Source organism: Hirundo rustica, chromosome 4 (assembly GCF_015227805.2).
Source record: "Hirundo rustica isolate bHirRus1 chromosome 4, bHirRus1.pri.v3, whole genome shotgun sequence".
Lineage (NCBI taxonomy): Eukaryota > Metazoa > Chordata > Aves > Passeriformes > Hirundinidae > Hirundo > Hirundo rustica.
The window spans coordinates 22338608-22357016 of NC_053453.1; the positions used below are offsets into that span (position 1 = coordinate 22338608).

The 18409-nt window shown below is 36.1% G+C and overlaps 1 protein-coding gene across 9 annotated transcripts in view; it reads left to right on the forward strand.

Moving 5' to 3' along the window:
• Window positions 1–18409, forward strand: part of CADPS2 (calcium dependent secretion activator 2) — a 290272-nt gene that overhangs the window by 258568 nt on the left and 13295 nt on the right. For 8 of the 9 annotated variants that reach the window (XM_058420273.1, XM_040062395.2, XM_058420272.1 and 5 more), the window contains 3 exons: window positions 1098–1181; window positions 1295–1327; window positions 10459–10566. In XM_058420273.1, coding sequence (XP_058276256.1) covers window positions 1098–1181; window positions 1295–1327; window positions 10459–10566 — 225 coding nt within the window. The remainder of the gene's footprint in view (window positions 1–1097; window positions 1182–1294; window positions 1328–10458; window positions 10567–18409) is intronic. The other variant, XM_058420271.1, reaches the window with a different exon arrangement.

The window sequence follows — 18409 nt, forward strand, 5'->3', positions numbered from 1 at the left end:
CACTTGCTCCTGCTCCTTGAACTGTTAAGAGCAGGGCTTATTGTAAAGTGATGATCTCAATTCCTCTGGAGGTGACACTGTTGTGACACTGTTACAGGGCCCATTAACAGCATGCCAGATGGAATTTCGTTCTGTCCTCGCACTCATAAAATGATACACTTGGTTGTGGGAATGACTGTGTTCAGAGCAAGGAATGGCTTTTAAAACAATCTTTATATAAACTGGAAAGCAATCTATGTGTGTAAAATAAAGGTGCACAAATACAATGGCTGACAGATATTTTATGTTACATACTGTGAATTACTTGAGCAACATAACATCACGGAGGGACATGAAAAAGGAATTTGTTTGCTTTAAGACAAATTTGAGGGATTTTAAACATTAAAGCTGTAATTAATGCAATTGATAAGATTTTTTTTTTTTTTTTTTTGATCCAAACAAAATTTTGGCAAAAAAACCTATTCATACCTCTTACTGAGGAGTCATGCTACTCAGACAGTAGTGGGTGAAAGTCCAGGGGAGAGAAACCACATCATATCAGAGACTTTGGTCATACATTTTCTAACTTCCTTCTTGGCCATGGAGTAGCAGCTCAACAGCTCATGCTGCTGACCGAAAACCAGCACTGTTAGACTTTTGGGTGAAATCAGAGCTGGTTTTCTATTTAATAGCAAAGAGAAGAGAAACATCACCACCTTTAGCACTTGTGTTCCATCATCTTTGAAGCTGTGGTCCTAGGCAATAACATATGATTTCTACCCAAAACACATGCTGGGTACACACACTGCTATATTCAACCACATTCTAGAAGCAGCAGTGTTGTGTTGGAGGCAAGCCCACCTCAGAAGGAACTTTGGTTTGGGTTTCTATTTCTGCAGTGGTTCAGCAGTTTCTGTCTGTTTGATCAATAAGTGAAGCTGCAGAAAGAAGGTTGTTGTTGCTTTCAGCACTTTGTGAGATGGAGAATGTGATCAGATTTACAGTTCTTGTTGCCCTGCTGATCAAGACAAATATGAGGAAGAAAAAATCACATTCTCATTCCAAATATTTAGTCTTCACACTGTCCATTTAGATTTTTCTCTGTGCTTTTCCTCCAGGTTGTTTCAGTGTTAGAAGGTGTGCTGTCTAAGTTGTCAAGATATGACGAAGGTACTTTCTTCTCGTCATTAGTTTCATTCACTGTAAGTGTTTGGATTCTCAAGGGTTCTGTTCTTCTTTCTGTGCATAATTCTGAAATTGGGTGCAATTTGTAGTAGTAAGTACTTACTGTGTTTTTATGCTTAATTTTCTAAAGGTAAAAGCAGCTGCCAAATATGTTGATGTTCCGGTAAGTATAACCCTTTTAGATTTATTTTATTCTATTGTTCATAATATTTCAGAAATTAGGGGGGCTTTAGCTGACATTTTTTATTGTTGACATTTTACTTTCCTACAGAGATTCATTACAGCTTTATATAGAGTATTTAAACAGCCACTACAACCCTGAGTGGATGTTTCATTTCCCTTGTGCAATAAGTAACTCTCAAAGCAAACTGTAGAAAGGTTATTCTCAATGCACTTTTCCAGTTGTGGAAGAGTGAGGATCGTAACTTTGATATTCTTTTGTGTGGATATTTCCACAATTTGGATAAATTGTTCAAATGTGTAGTATAAGCAACAAGTAAAAGCATCATACTTGCATATCAATTATTTCTTTATTTCTTACTTCAGGACTCAGGTGTGCTTATTTAACCCCTTGCTTGCTCAATCTCCATTTTATATACCATTGGTTGTGCAATGTTTGTGTGCTGTAAGTAAAAAATAAAGGAGCAACTGTTGGAGTTATTTTATACATAAAGGCAAAATGTTAAAATATTTTATTAGCGTATGAGACTAGAATATCTTTTCTTTAAATAAGCAAAATTATGTAATATTGTCATTTTCACTGTCAATATCCCTTGTTCTCTCGTAAGTCTGCATTCTCATCCCTTTTTAATGCAGTTCTAAAAAAATCTTATTTTCCAAGCACAGCAAAAACAGACTACAATTATTACATAAGTGACAATTATTATGTAAACGAAAAACATTAAATTAAAATATAGATGAATGCCAGATACGCTAAACTGTGTGGTGGCCAGCAAAACTTTCAGCAGTTCTATCCTGAAAAATGCAAGCTTAAATGATTTTTTTTCAGTCCATGCATGCTAAATAAGAAGAAAAATCTCTCATACTGGATTTTTTTTATTTTGCCTTCTGTATGTTTGTTTTATTCATAAGATAAATTATGACATATCTGTTGTTTTCAGATGATGTTTTCAGACTTATTTCTTATTTTATTGCCTGGGGTTTTTATACCTTTGTAAGTGCACTTTTGTTTTATAAAAAAAGAAAAAAGTAGGCTGTCTTTCATTTGGAGGAATGACCTCATATTAAATCCAGTTAATTTAGTTTACCTTTCATTAATATATTGTGCTGTGTAGCTGCCACAAAAGGTCCTTTTTGAGGCACTTAAAACCCAAAGGCCTACAACAAATTAGTGGACAAACTAGAAATACACTGGCTTTCAGGTAATATGGAAAACTCTCTAAATTACATATCTATGAGGATGAGACATCGAAGTTTTTTACCATTGGCCTGGATACATTGATGTTGAAGTTCACAATAAAAATGAGACTGAAAAATACCTGGGGAACACTGCAAATCAGGTTACATGGGGATGCACTCACTCTTCCAGAGAGAGGGAGGTGAGCAGCGAGATGGTTGCTGGAACCCCACTGCTCTTCTCACATTCATTGAATGGTGGTGAACGGTGGACTTGAAGAAAGGACCAGATTATTGACAGGCTATCGACCTCGCATTATTAAAATGTCTTCACTTCCCAGCTTTCTCACACACCTCTCCCACAGCCGAGCATTTAAACTGGACTGTAGTTCCACAGCTGTAAACTACAAATGTAAACTGCACTTCAGGGAAGCTGTGGATCTGACCAGGTAATGATTTTCCAAATTCTGGAGGTTTTCTTTTTACCTGGATTGAAAGATTTGCATAGGCTGAAGGTTGCTTTTACTTCTTCACGTTCTTTTGTTGTGAAGATGCAGTTGAGGCCGATAGCCCTTACTGTCACAACTGACAGCAGCTTTCCAGTCTGAATAGGGCCTAAAATCTCCAGATATCAAAGTTAAAAGTTCCAGCTGTAAGAGGAGGCTGAAAGTTGTCACAAGGTCGTCACCTGGGCTCACAGCTGAAGTGAGAAGTGGAGTGAGGGGCAGCACGCAGGGAGGAATGTACAAGCAGGAATGTACATTGAGCTCTTGGCAGTGTGTCGGTGACCTAGCAAGCCTGCACTGGAGATAATTGAATGCCTCATGGTTTTATTTTGAACTAATACTTCGTAAAATTTCTTCTTGTCCTTCATTACCATATAGCTGTATGTGTTTCATATAGCTGAAAGTTACTTAAAAGTGACCAGCCCTTTCTTTTGATGTAGTTGCAAATATGTGCAGACTTGTGGTGTGTTAGACAATGGCATTCTGCCCGTGTGCCCCACCTCCGAGTGGGATCGCTTGGTGCATCTAGGGGAGAAGAGGGGGACAGGGGGTTTGGGGGAGCTGTTTGAGTGTGTGAATTTGACAGAGGATTTGATTTTTGATTACCAGGATTTGGCAAACTGTTGTAGTGCGTTAATTTGGTTTATATTGTATTTCATTTTTATATTGGGTTCTGTAATGTTTCTTCTGTTCCTTGGGAACTGTATCACGTGGTTTGTCCCTGTTGGGCAGTGCCCATCCTCCCACATTGGAATGTAACCCAACTCTGTTCCACTCCCACCTTTTCCCTGATTGGGCAGTGGCTTGTCCCTGCCTCTAGCCCCTGCCCCCTGGGAAAAAGCCCTGAGAGAAGGAGGGACAGCCTCTTTGGCACAGGGACGGGGATGGGGCTCTGGGCTCAAGAGGGGCAGGACCTGGATAAAGCCATGATTCCCCCCAGACAAAGAGCAGACTCTTTCCTTTTGCCATCGAGGGATGCCAGTTCTCTCTAAAGAACCACAACAGCAAACAGTGAAAAATATGCTGGTTTGTAGTGAAATAAAAAGAAGCAAACTAGGCAAAAAAAGATGTTAGAAGAAAATGAAGAACTGAGTAAATGTGTACTGAGCAAAATGTTTTAGAGGAAGGGTAAGAGCTAAGGAGATAAAAAAGTTAAATAAAAGTAAATAAAATAGTAAATTATTCAAAAGGAAGGAAGACCTTCCTGGATGATTTTTCGTCATTTGGAGGAAATGGTTAATTCTATTAATATTGAGAGAGGGTTTAGACAATAAATAGTTGGCCATGAAGTTGCACACTCCCTAGACAGCATTCCTCAATTTCTCAGGACCAGTTGATTAATGAGAATAGGGAAAGAATGCAGTAAAATTGAGGTTTTTAAAAAAAGTATGTTGTTAATCTCAAATTATTATTATTCCTTAATCATGTAGATAATTTCATTGTGTTACAATTTCTCATCATGTAAGTCAGTTTTGCATACAAATAATTGTGTCTTTAGCTGGTCATTTCTACACACATTTGCTGCATTGACAAATACAACCAGAGCAATTACTCATACAAATTGAGCATCCAGTTACATGCTCATGTATATACTGCTTTTTGTTCAGAAAGGTATGTTTTAATCCCTTCGTAGGAGCCAGTAATCTATGCCAGTTACTTAGAGGGCACAGAAGGAACCTAATCCTCCCTCTCTTCCTATGGGCCACCTGTCACAGCAAGTGCAGGGAGGCCATTTGAAGGAGCCAGGGCTGACAGCAGTGCACAGCTTGCACAATGCCAGCCCTCTCGCTCCACTCTTGCCTTTATGTGAGGATCAAAGGTATGAAAAGGGGCCTCACACATGTGCCAGCATTTGACTTATGGGGTCTTGTAGAGGCCGAAGAAGGAGCTCTGCCTCCTACCAGGCAGATACACATGGGGACCTTCCAGATACCTTCTTTTTCAAATATCACACTTGTACTGCAGGGTCTCATTTAGCTGAATTTAAGAAGCTAAAAACTTCTTGAGGGAGATAAGTGTTTATTCAGGTGTGGCCATACAGTGCTAGTCATTTTTAAGCTGGATTTTCTCGTAGAACTCTATTTTAAAAAATATACCACAGAAAGGTTATTATCCTTATGCTCACAGCTTCTCCTGGTTTCCTCCTCCTCTGTGTAGCTAGACCTGGGCTCTGGCCCTTCTGTTTTCCAATCTGTGAAAACAAGCTATTGTAGAATTGGAGAGAAAGCCCTGCAGCATCTGTTTTAAGTCAGCAGTATTTTTGAGATACCTCTTAAATGGCAGTCAGAAGGATGGCTGCTAATCAGTAGGAAAGCTAAAATAGCATAATCAAATATAACTTTATGGAGGAAAAAAAAGCATATTTTAATACCAAATTCTGTCATAGGGGCTATAGTGGTTTAAAGACCTTCTGCACTAAGAATCAAAATCCTGCAGACATTTACATGACTGTGTTGCTGCATGAATGCAATGAAATTGTATGTATATGAAAAGGTGTTTGTGCAAATGCTTGTAGAATCACAGCTTAAAGTTTCCACTACACTTCTCAAAATACACACATTTCCTCCTTGCCAAAGTTGCTGTTTCTTTTCTGCAAGAACATGCTTTCAAGAGAGAGAAAATGCATTGCATTTTTTTCATGTAAACAAAACAATTTCTTTTATAACCATGTGAAATTAAAATGTTACCTTTATAATAGACTGATTATGAAAATGGTGCACCTTCCTGCCTGGCTTATGTATTTCATTTTGTAAGAAATTATGGGGATGATGATCTAGCCTTGGATACAAGTAGTTTTTATTCCAAAAGTATTTTAATGATCGTTTAATTTTGTAATTCCGAATCCCAAGTGATGAGCCTTGCAGTATTTAGAGGAGAACTTTCAGGCAGTGAAATTTTCCAACATGCTCTTTCATTTAGTGGTGGACACTGAATAAGAAGCTCCTGTGTTCCTCACAATAGCCCCCTCCAGCTCATCACTCCTTTTCATTGCATTGTTACAACCATGCTGTAGTTAAAATTACTGCCTCCAGGATGCAAAGGAGGGGAAAGAGGTGGAGAGGAGAGCAAACACAAAACCGGATGTATTTTGTTATTGTATAGTTAGTCTCTAGCAACTGTTCTCATCTTTGAAATATTAACGCTTTGGCAGGATAGCAACTCAGTAAAACTAGTGTAGTGGGTTGAGTCTGGTTTCTTGGGTTTTGCTTTTCATTTTCTGATGCTAAATGTTCTGTGACAAATGCCAAAGTGAGAATAAACATAACTCAAGTATTACAAATGTGCATGATTTTCACTGAGATTTATGCCAAACTGTTTCATTGCAAAATGCTGTTCAGAAACTTAGGTGTGCCTCGCTGGTAAGAAAACGCCTAATATTAGGGGCAGCATTAAACCCACTGCAATCTTTCAGCAGCAAAATATTTGAATGCCTGGGAATTAAGGCAATGCAGCATTACTTTTCACTAGGTGCTTCAGGCAAATATTGTCAGTCATAAAACAGCTTCTACAACATCTTGGAAATTAAATGTATTTTAACATTTTACTCCAAATAGACACTATGATACTGTTTTCCTGTTCAAATGGGGAAAATTAGGCTGTTTCTTCTTTACCTGAATTTATTGCTATGAAAAAGTGTCTGGCGGTCAGGACCCACCTACCAGTGAATAGTAAGAGACAACCTGCACCTGTGGGATTAGGTGCAGCAGCAGGAAGAGCACTTGCAGTATATAATTAACAAGGATTTTTAATTTTTTTTTTCCCCAAACAGCATGTTCATCTTGCCAGGTTAACTAGTGATTAACCCCAAAAAAGAATGTGCTGAAGCCTACACCCTTGTTTAAACTCATTCACTCACCAGTGTATTCAGTTACTTGTATAACCAGCGACAAAGTAACCCTATTTACAACTCTTAATTTCCTGGTATTTTATTTGATGTCTTTGTGTTTCCAGTTTCTCTATTCATCTCTTTGTCTGGTTCTCTTTCATTTTCAGAAAGGCAAAACAGTTTGTCTGCTGTTCTGAATAAAACAAACTTTTAATAACTTTCTATCTATCATTAAAAAACCCAACTTTTTTATTGGGGAAACTTTCAGACAATATTTTTTTAATACTTACCTGGATAACAGACCAGGTTAAATTTTTCTCCCAAAGATGTGCAAATAACTCTCATTAACTTCAGCAGATGTTCTGCCAGAGATTCAGAGAATTTTTTTTTTTGAGTATGGTTGTGGAGACTGGAATGCTTTTCAATTAAACACCCCCTGTGACAGTTATTTAAAATATATCTCAGTTTCTATTTGTTTGTCTTCTAAGGTACATGAAACTTCTTAGTTGTCATTTGTTTGTTTAATTTTTGATATTAATTTGACCTTTTTCTGATGATTAATAATTTAAAACAGATCAATAGAGGATAGTGTAATCAAAGGTTTCCAAATAATACATAATCCCTATTAAAAAGTTAAAACATTAAATATACAGCATTTAAGCTATTTTGATGCTTATAATAGTTTTCTTTTCTTCTTCCACATGTTTGGAGAAAACAAATAAATTCAATGCATGCAATATGAAGAGATAATGAAGTATTTGATATACGGATGGTTCATTCAGTGTTTAATGTGTACTTTGCCCACTATGAGCAAAGATGATTAACCTTCAATGATTTTGGTGAGGTTTAAAACAGACATACTTTGGAGTATTGATAATCTACCTTACCCTGACTATAGTCAGACACTGTTTAAAAGGAAAATTAATTTTTTTTTCTAAAGCAATTTCAAAGATAATTAACCTGCACATATTAAGAAGGATGAAGTGTTTTAAAGAACTATAATTCTAATTGGTAAATGTCACCAGCTGTTGCAGTTACTCTTACTTGTGTATATTCTTTTAATGATTACACTCCTGTGCCACAAGCTACATGAAAATATATTCACTAGGTGTGAAATTCCCATATGTCACAGCTACAAGACTAGGTAAACATCTCAAAGATAAGGGAGTTAATGCTGATGGGAAATGTTACTTTTCTTGCTTTGGCTGTCTGCAAGATGAACATTTTTTATGGAACTTAGTAAAGGAAAATATTCTATTAATTGCAGAACCATTAGGCTTTAGAATTCAGTGGAAGATTCATTAATACATTTGAATGCATACCTTCAAGAACTATAATCAGCCTGTCATTTACTAGAATATCTCCTTCACCCGTCTCTGGAGATTTCAAAATATTTTTCCATTATTCCTCCAAGTTAACTCTAGTCCAATTCCTATAAATTGTATGTCAGGTTTTAGAAAGTACATAAGGTTTCAACACTGATTGTATTTTCTTGTGCCATCACAAATGAGTATGCTAAGGTAAAATATGGAGTTTACTGTTTTAAAACTGCTTCACTTTGTGATTTGTCTTAATATGAAAACATTTCTGTCACATTTTAGTAAGGTACCTTTTTATGAAGGAAATCTATTGATTTCTGTCAATCAGGTTTCCCAACAGAAAATGGTTTTTGTCTATTGAATTCTTAGATTTTTTTATTCTATTTTTAGGAGTTAGGTGTATGATGCAGGTATAAATATCAGTGGTCCTGCTTTCCTCTTAAGAGTTTCATCTAAGCATATATAGATAGGCTAAGTTTTTGCAATGAGCTTTCATTGCCCCTGGAATGACCAGTCCAAATGTAGGAGATATTCCAGTTTTCCAGTGTGAGTTTTTGAGATGCTACAAGTATTAAAGCTGACCATCATTCCAAATTTAATGGTTACTTTTAAAAAATGAAACTGCCATATATGTGCATGTATAAATGAAAAAGAAAATCTATTTCTTTTGGAACATATTCCTCTATATGTCTGTGGTAGTTTCAGGGTAAAAAGTGTTGAACCTCAGAAGCCGGGAGGTTTCACTCACTGCAGCTTTGAGAAAGAATGCTGTCATCCTGTTAGTGTAATAGGATGACAGCAGTTTCTGGACAAGTTTAAATATGGACATGTTGCACCTCTCCTTCCCTCTTGTGCTCAGACCTGTTTGTATACATTACAAAATATTACATACAAGATAATAAGAAATAAGAAAAAATTAAAGTAGAATATTCAGTTGCAGACTAGAAAGGAAGCCTTAATATGAAATGAGATGTTAATATTTTAACTACATGAGCATGTTCATGCATACAAGCTTTTAAAATATGCTAGGTATTTTACATTGTTGTTCATATCCTATTTTCAGACAATAACAGTTTCTGAGAAATAAACATGTCTTATGCTTGGGAAATCAGGGGCTGGGTATAACTGCTTTTGTCCTTCCCTAGAATTATTAATTATTCTGTATGGAGTCTTAGCAAAATCTGGATCCTTGATAGATGTTAAGACCCATGTCAAGGCTTACTATAAAGTATTATAAAACTTAGCATTCTTTTGCATGCCAGGAACATTGTAAGCTCTTGTTTGGGAGTCAGTAATACTTTTACAAGCTTGCTCACACAGAGGGCATTTGCTGAAGACTTCCCAAAGTGTGCATTCTTGGCTCCTGTTAGAAAAAAGTGAACTCCTTACCAACTCTACATACACTGCCAGTAAAGGGCAGGTTGCAGGCTGTTAGGAGTGTTATTATGGAACAACTTTTCATGACTACAGAGATCCAGAAATCGCAGGTGGATTCTGGAGAGATTCAGAGGAGAGAGAAGTTTCAGCAATCACTGTGCCTGTACAGCTGTAGTATCACATACACAACACATCCTAGCCTGGCTCATGTTTGGGGGTGTGGTATGAAAATTATGCCTGCTCTGCTATTCATACAGACATACATTGGCACAAGAAGGGAAAAATGTCGGTCCTTGCTCCTCCCCTAGACATCCTCTGGGCTGACTGCACCGCTGCAACAACAGTTTACAAAATACAAGGGTACAGGACTCAAGACAGCCTTTTTCTGCCATTGCTCTCATGGATGTGCTTGAGCTTAGTTTAAATGGCAGCTGTCTGAAGCTAACGTCAAACACAAAATTCACACTGGAAGTAAATTGGAAGAAATTTTAGGCAGTTAAAAAGGAATTGAATGCTTTTTTAAGCATTTTCTGAATGTTATAGCAGTATTTGGATCTCCGCACTCAGGCTGGAGTGGCTATCTATGAAAGCCTCACTATTAAAAAAAGGGGAAGATATCCGAGTTTGCCATTGATGTTGCCAGAGCCAAGACTTCATTCAACTGCACATGCCAATGTAGATTTATGACTCAGAGCATCCATAAATTAAAACATGCAGAACTACATTGATAGTGAAACCTCCTGAACATGTTAACTAACCCAGAATTCACAGCAGATTTTAATATAGTTTGTACACAAATGAACATTTTAACATTTGTTTTCATTATGTTTAACTTCTTTTAAGTCTCAGTTGTTGAGGGGGTGGTCATTCCCTTCCCATTACTTTCTCCCCTTACTTTTTGTCTTCACAGAAACCAGGAATGGATCTAGCAGACACCTACATTATGTTTGTTCGGCAAAACCAGGATATCCTTCGAGAAAAGGTCAATGAGGAAATGTACATAGAGAAGTTATTTGATGTAAGTAACTAGCCTTGCAAAGTTTGCTGGTATCACTACTACATCAGAAGGAATAAGCTGTACTTTGATGGTATTCAGCAAGCTGTTTAGATATTCTTCTCTGGTGATATTTTTTTTTCTTTTGCTGATTATTAACAAGCTTAAGCTGTCAAGGGTGGCCTTTCTTTAAATATTTTCTGTGTAAAACTTCTAAGTGCTAGAAGACAGAAATAAAATTGGTAGAATATTATTATTTGAAATAGTAATTTTTCCATTGTGAGTAGTCCAATTATATTTCATCTTTTGATTTTTAATTCGTTGATGGAGAGAATTGGATTGGTGGGGTTTGTGGATTCCATTGCGGACCAAATTTCCCTACATTCAGAACTTTTACATATCACTGCCTGCTTGTATACAGAAAGAGTACACAGATGCCAGGTGCATCTTTGGGTTTGACTGGTACTTCTGTGGAATGACTTTTGGAATTTTGTTTTATGGATTTCCAGTTTAAGACTTCTAATTTCTTAAAGTTGACATTTATTGAATTTTCAAACTCATTTTCAAAGTTCAAATCTGACTTCTGCAAGTTCAGAGTAATCCTCATCCTCAAGGTGCACACAGTAATTTTCCTCAGCTTTGATAATAACTTCTGCAGCCTTCTTCCATTCATTCCTTTGCCCTGATTCCTCATCTTTTTGTTAGAAATGATCACATTTCAGTTTGTTCAAGTTCTGACTACTAATTTATGTCTAGTATGTCCTTTTCTTAATTGCCTGAAGGAAAAGCCGTAGGAAGTTGAAACAGTACCTTCTGTATAAATTTAAAGCACTAGACATGTAAAATATATTTAAAATAAAAGCTATTTAACTATAAGCTTGGATCAGTTAGTGTGAAAATTATCTCAGTCCCAATTATATAGGAATTTGAACAGGAAAACAAGTCATCTCTAGCACTGTGAAATGGAATTTGTTACAAAACTAATTCTGGAACGTAATATAGGCTTTGAAATGTATTTATTTGTGTCATCTCCTAAGTATTTTAGAAAGCTTTGCTGTCAGTTTCATTTAATTATGCAAGTTACAGCAAATGTTTTCATAACAGCAATTCACAGCCTTTACTGTGACACTGCAGTTGTGGCAGTCACAGAAGGTCCCATAACAGACTCTCAGCCATGGTATGTCATGTCAGTGTTTGTTGTTTGTTAGACTGGGTGGTCAAAATAAGACTTAACTCTCAGATTTTATATTTCCAGATACTCCCAGACATCTTTACCAAAAAAAAAAAAAAAAAAAAAAAGTATCATCTGTTTTAATAAGCTAAGTGCTAATACGTGTGAAAAGAATGATTTTATAAAAGCTTTGATGCCCTGCAGGGGTAGAAAAATTATCATCCATCCAGCTGGCACCTTCACAAAGTACTAAAACCGTATTAGCAACTTCTGCTTCAGTTTGCTTTTGCGATGAATCTGCAAGCATATGTTTCATTTTCAAGTTTCTATTTTTTTGTTTTTCTTTGGGGTTATTTTTGCTTATGTTGTCATTTCCTGAATGTTAATAAAATTATCTGCCTAAGGCCAAGTCTAACTCTCACTGGAGAGACCACTGGAGAGACTTTTTTGATATAGTGGGATGGGACTGAGTTTCAGGCTGTGTCAGTGTAGGGCACTGGCCAGGGCCTGGGCACGGGACTGAGAATTGCCAAGGGATCCTCCACACCATTAAGTCACCAACACAGCTCCTGGAATGAATTTGGCTTAGCACTAACACAAAAACAGGGCTTCAGTAGGGCTGGGTTAACATGAGTTAAAGGCCTCTTCTGAATTTCATTTCAGCAATTAAGTTTTCCAGCACAAGAAGACATCTCCTGTATGGACACAAGTTCTGATTCAGCACTTGCCTTTGAGTTTGCAAACCCATTTCTGTTCTCTTTTACTCAGTAGTATACATTGTATGCTGCTGTGACCAATGCTTATATCTGCAAGAAAAGAAAAAAATATATACATAATGCATATTTTTTTGTATCAGATATCTATTTCTGTCTTTATTTTTCTGTCTACATTCTGGTATCACATTTCTATGTAATATCACACTGGGAGATATAATTGATTAGACAGATGCAGCATTAAAAAAGCATTAACAAATATAGAAGCTCATAGCATGCAGAAATGTAAAACAAAGTCATCTCACTCTGTTAATTCACCTTTCCTGACATTAATCCAGATTTAGAACATTATGACTGAGCAAGATTTTTCAAATTATTTTTGAAGGGTTTTTTTTAAAATTATTGCTTTAGGAAAACCTAGGTACTCTTTTTATAAATTCAAATCTATCAAGTTATATTTCAACAGAAAGAATAAAAATATATTCATCTTTTTATGTAATTCTACTTGAAGCCATTGGACTGGCTAGAGTTGTAGATCATGGTTGCTTTCCTCTTAAAACACATTGAATTATTATCAGCTAAGTAATCATCAACCAAGTGAAAAAGTACACTTTCCTGTGCTTCAGCCAAGGAAATACCTCATCCGAAATAGCAAAATACCTGACTGTTCTGTGTGCTAGAGGTCTTAGTTATAAATGTAGAGAAGATCAGGCCTGAGACACTATTTTAACCCCAGAAAAATGTTTAATTGCAGACTATTTATGTCCAGATATTTTGATCCAGTGCTGCTATATGCTAACAGCTACTACGGTGACCAAGTGAACAGCATGTCTATCACACAAAGTTATGTACATAACAAAGCTCATTTAAATTTAAGAATAATATTGCTACAAGTGCAAATGCCTGCCAGTGAGTCACAAGATGTTAAGGCTAGGAGTTGTAACATTTTTAATCTACCTGAGAAGTTTCAAACTGGAGAGAAGGCAAAAACAATCTGTGGTGTTTTATGGCAGTGTTTGGTAAGCCTATAAAAGCAGTGCCCTGCTACACAAAATACAAAAATAAGGAGAATGGAACTTAAGCTTGTGATATGAACCCTTAAATATGAAAGAAGTTCAAATTTCCAGTGACTTTGAAAAAAGACCGGGCTAGTAGTTTTTTCTGCACCATTTTTAAACCATTTAAATCTCTTGCTTCAGTACATCTGCTGATCATGCAGCAGAAGCTAGGTGGAATTTATTTTTCCTACATTTCCACTGAAAAACTCAGCTTCTGGATACATTTCATTATTACCTTTTCCAGAAAGGCAATAGACAGCAGGCAGAATAATATGTCCAGTGCCCCTGGTAGCATTGCTTCCTTCCTGTTCTCAAAGCTGGTCACAAGGTTTGAAGTCACAAAGATTTTTCACTTGGTCAGTTTATCAAAGACATGGGAATTTTTGCCTTCCTTTGCAGTATGGGACATGGTCTTGTTCCTAAAATCAGCTGGGAATTCTAAAATCAGCCTGTCAAATTCTTTCTGACACAGAGATTCAGACATTTATCTCCCACTCTCGTGTAGTAATAGCTTATATTTGAGGGCACGAAGGGAGTTGTGTTTATTTGGTTTTAATATCACATTTCTTAAAGAGCACTTGAAACACTTATAATCTATTGCGTATGATTAAGATCTGCAGTAGCTCTGGGTTAATGTCTTAGAAACAGTATATTACTTTAGTTCTATTTTTCTGAAAATTTTAAAAATACTTGTTTTCAGAAAAGACAGTAAATCAATTTGGTGAATGGAAAAATTAAATATTTAGAATATAATTATATGAACCTAGAACAAATAGAGAATAATACTAATTGTTATTAATTCCTCTCATTTATAAAGATCATCTGTTTCATGGATAATGTAAGAGCATCTGTGCAGCCTATCAAAAAACAGTGCTGTGTATCTGATCATAAAATTTTCAGATTTTAACTGTTCTTCCCATGGGATCTGGTTCTACCTTCTCATGATCAATAGGCCTTTTACCATTAATGTTAATAAATGCAGTGACGTGTCCATAAACATGCCAGGTTATTCCCATTGACTAGACTTAGATTCATGTTTCTACTAGAGTTTTTAAGATGGGACTAAAAAATCTTGAACTCCTGAGCATTTTAATATACATCAGACTTGTAAATTAAAAACTATTTCCTTTAAACAAAATGGGATTGAAACCACTTGACGAAGCATTTTTTAAATTTTGCATACACTTCTGTTAAAACATTGATGCAATACTTACTTTCTGTAATAATGTCTAGTTCCTAAGTGCCACCTGGATAGATTCTCACTTTCTTGTTCCTGTGAATTGCATGTGAAGTATGGATATTCAAAAAAAAAAAAAAAAATCATTCTGGACAATTTTGCTTCAGATTCCTTCTTGGTGTATTTGCCATTGAGAGTGTTATCTAACAGGTTATATTCTTATATATTGTGGAAAACTTATGGTGTAAACAGATGCACGATTACAGTTTTATTAAGATTTTAAATAGTGCAATGAAATTATGCAATAAGAGGTTGCTGCTCTTAGACATAAAGAATGGTTTCAGAGAACAGCTTTAATGCATCAGTTTTCAGCCATTGATACAACTGAAAGTGTTTCTAATTTTTTAGGCTCTCATTTCTGGGAAACCTCTTCCCAAGTCTACCATAAACACATAAAATAGTCAGAGTGCACATCCTGGAAAGGTGAGCACTGGCAAAGTTATCTTGTACAGGATGGTACCTGTGAGCAGATGTTGGCTGGGGCCCTGATCACCCCTCTCGTCTGGGTGCTGAACTGGTGTGATGCAGTATTCCTGCTGACTTTGCAGGAACTGCCCTTGTGGGAGGACTCCCTGGAGGCTGTGGCCTCGTGCATGGTAACAATTCAACAAGCTGTGTAAGAATTGCATATGGCAGGGAACTCATACAACTGTCATTGGAGTTCTTTGGTCAGAATGACTGAACGTGTTTATGAGCAGTTTAAAAGGATAAGCACTCCAGATTTACATAGCTGGTTTTGGCTTTTTGTATTTCGAAGGTTCAGATGTAATGTGATATTCTTTTTCTGTTGAAAAACTGCTTGTATTTTGTCTGGAATGTTTATTAAATGCTAGTGGTGTTCCCATATTCCAACCATTATTTTCATTTTCCATTAGTAGCAGGGATGGGCAATTCAAGTTCAATGATGTACTTGAGATTATTTGAGGTCTTCATTATTCTTCAAAGGTTATTATGATATGTACTCTTCTCAATGGCTAAATGGAAATATGAAGTACTCATCTGACTAATTTCTGTTTGCCGTTCATTCAGTTTGCCAAATGCTATATTCAATTTCTACAGGTTTTCTGACCTATTACAAAAAAAAAAAAAAAAAGTGTTTAAAAATGTGCAAATTGTGGTGTTGCACAGCTAAGGGGAACACTTAATTAAAATAGAGTTTTCAGTAGTACCAACTCCTTGTGTTGCTTATGTCTACCTCAAAAGCACTATTTTTGTAGTATTTCGTATTCAACGTTTTCCTAGAAAATTTCAATTGTGATTTTTTTCCTTATTCTCAAATTACTTCCTGTCATGCTAATTTTAATAAGTAATCTTCATTTTTGTTGTTATGCAATTATTAGCAAGTGTGTGATTTGACAAAAGGTCTACTTGGTTAAAGGCCACATTTGAATCAAAAGCTGTGTTTGTATTAACCTCTGAGAAACATGAGAGGACCGTGCCTAATTACTTTAAAAAAAACTCAACAAAAATGGATTGTAGCTTGTTGATCTTCTTATTTCTTTGATAACTCAGAGTAATCTTCAAGAAATATGTGGGCTTCTTTCTCAGATTCTTGAAATTTGATCACAGTGCAAAATTGTCCTTTGGCACAAACCCAGAAATACACATCTTTGCATGATGCACCTGGACATATGTGGCAGGTCTGGTAGAATCAGCTAATTAACAACACAGGCTTAAACAGGCACCTCATCTGGCAGTGTAGTTAGTTGCCTGATGGTGCTCAGCAGGATTTGGTGGTGCTTTTTATTTTTCTATCCTAATGGTCTGCTGCCCACCTAATTTTGCCTTATTGTCAGCCACTACTTACCACAGCTTGAGGCCCTCCCAGGAGGCTAAATTATTATCAAAGGATTAGGGAGATGTAGCCTTGCAGCTCTGACATTTCTGATTACTTGTCTATGCCAGAACAGTAATTAGCTGTGACTAATTAAGAAAAATGTTCCTGCCATAGAAAACCATTTAAAAGAACTGAGAAGTAGAAAAGCAATTGAAAAGCTGAGCAGTGCTCAGATTCGCCGATGCTCTTTAGATTTTCACCAAAGTCTTAACTCATCTTTAATTATGTCTCTTATTTTATAGGGGAAATAGAAAGCTTGTGATATGAAAACCACACTTTAGTTGTCTCATGACCTAACAGAATTTTTTGTCATTTTGAAACAGTTGTTTCTTTTTTGATAAAAGACTTTTAAAGAGAGCTGCAGGCAGCATCACTGAAAAAGTGAGTTAACATGCTCAAATATGTTAAGGTATAAGGCAATTCTTCTACAAGATGGAAGCAACATTTTGCAAACTTACTGTTCAAAGTCTTTTTAAAGTTCACGAAAATATTCTTGATGTTTTCAAATAGAATTGCATTTTCCTAGGTAGAAATCTCTATTAAAGAAAAATAGTTCATTTGAAAGCTGAAAAATGTAACCAATGTAACCTCCATCTCATTTCATATAGTGGAGAAGTTTTCTTTGGTTGTTTTGTGTTTTGTTTGTTTGTTTTTTCTGGATTATGCTGAGAAAGAGTGACCACTCTTGGAGGGTGCTGATTATGCTGCTATGACTGCAGCAGAACTCAGTACTTTTGAAATCAGTACGACCAAAACACAATTAAAGCATGTGCTTCAGAGTTTGCTGCTTCAGGATCAGAATATTCAGCACTTTGTAAGCCGTTTTGTACTGTAGCTGATAGTGTTTTCTCTAGAGAAGCACAGTGGCATAACACAATGACCATATTTTCTATGGTTTCGATATGATACAATTTCACGTCTTCATTCTTTATGCCACTTTTAATTCCTGAATTTCCATTTTGTTGTATACCACACTTCCCAAAAAGATATAAAAAATATTTTCTCAAGACATCAAATATCCCTTAGTCCAGTATGTATTTAGTATTCATAGAATGGATGTCTGACACCTTTTGCACATCAATTCAATCATATTACTTAAATTTTTCTAGTAAGGGGGTAAGAAACTATGAAACAGATATTCTGATATCTTGCTAAAAGTGTTCTCAGGGTATAAAAGGGAAATTGAAGATTATTTTTAGGGCACTAAAACTCATAGCCTGATACTCAGAATTCCTTATACTGCCCTACCTCCTAAGTTCCCTGACTTGGGTGAGAAGCTCACTTTTTTGGAAAGAAAAAAAAAAAAGAACAATGTATAAATTGCTCTTAAAAATCGATTTTAAATGAGTGTTACAAGTCAGTAGAGGAAAAATGGGGAGAAAAAATTTTCCCAAATTTAATATTTTAAAGCCCTTTTTTTTTTTTCTTTTCCCCTGAGGCAATTTTTTCAATCAAATAGACCTACAAGGTGTTTTTGTTTGTTTGTTTGGGGAGGGTCTATAATACTGGGAGCTTCCAGTAGTTTCCTCACATGCATTTCTGGTATGTACTGTTCATCCATTTATTAACTTAGTTAAACAGACCTATCCATCATTCACAATATCCAGTCTCTAAAAACAATAACAATTCTATCTAATAAAAGAGAGCTCCTTCCAACATCCAGGCACAATTTAGTCCTTTTACCTTTTTATCCTGTTAGGCACAAAGTTGCAGCATCTCATTCCAGGCACTGCACTTTTTCTTCTTACCTAGATGGCTTGAAATGTGTCTAGCAACTTAATAGAATCAATTGAGCGTGGACAACTATAAAAATATAAAATAGCACTGTAACTTTAGATGAGTCTGTCAGTA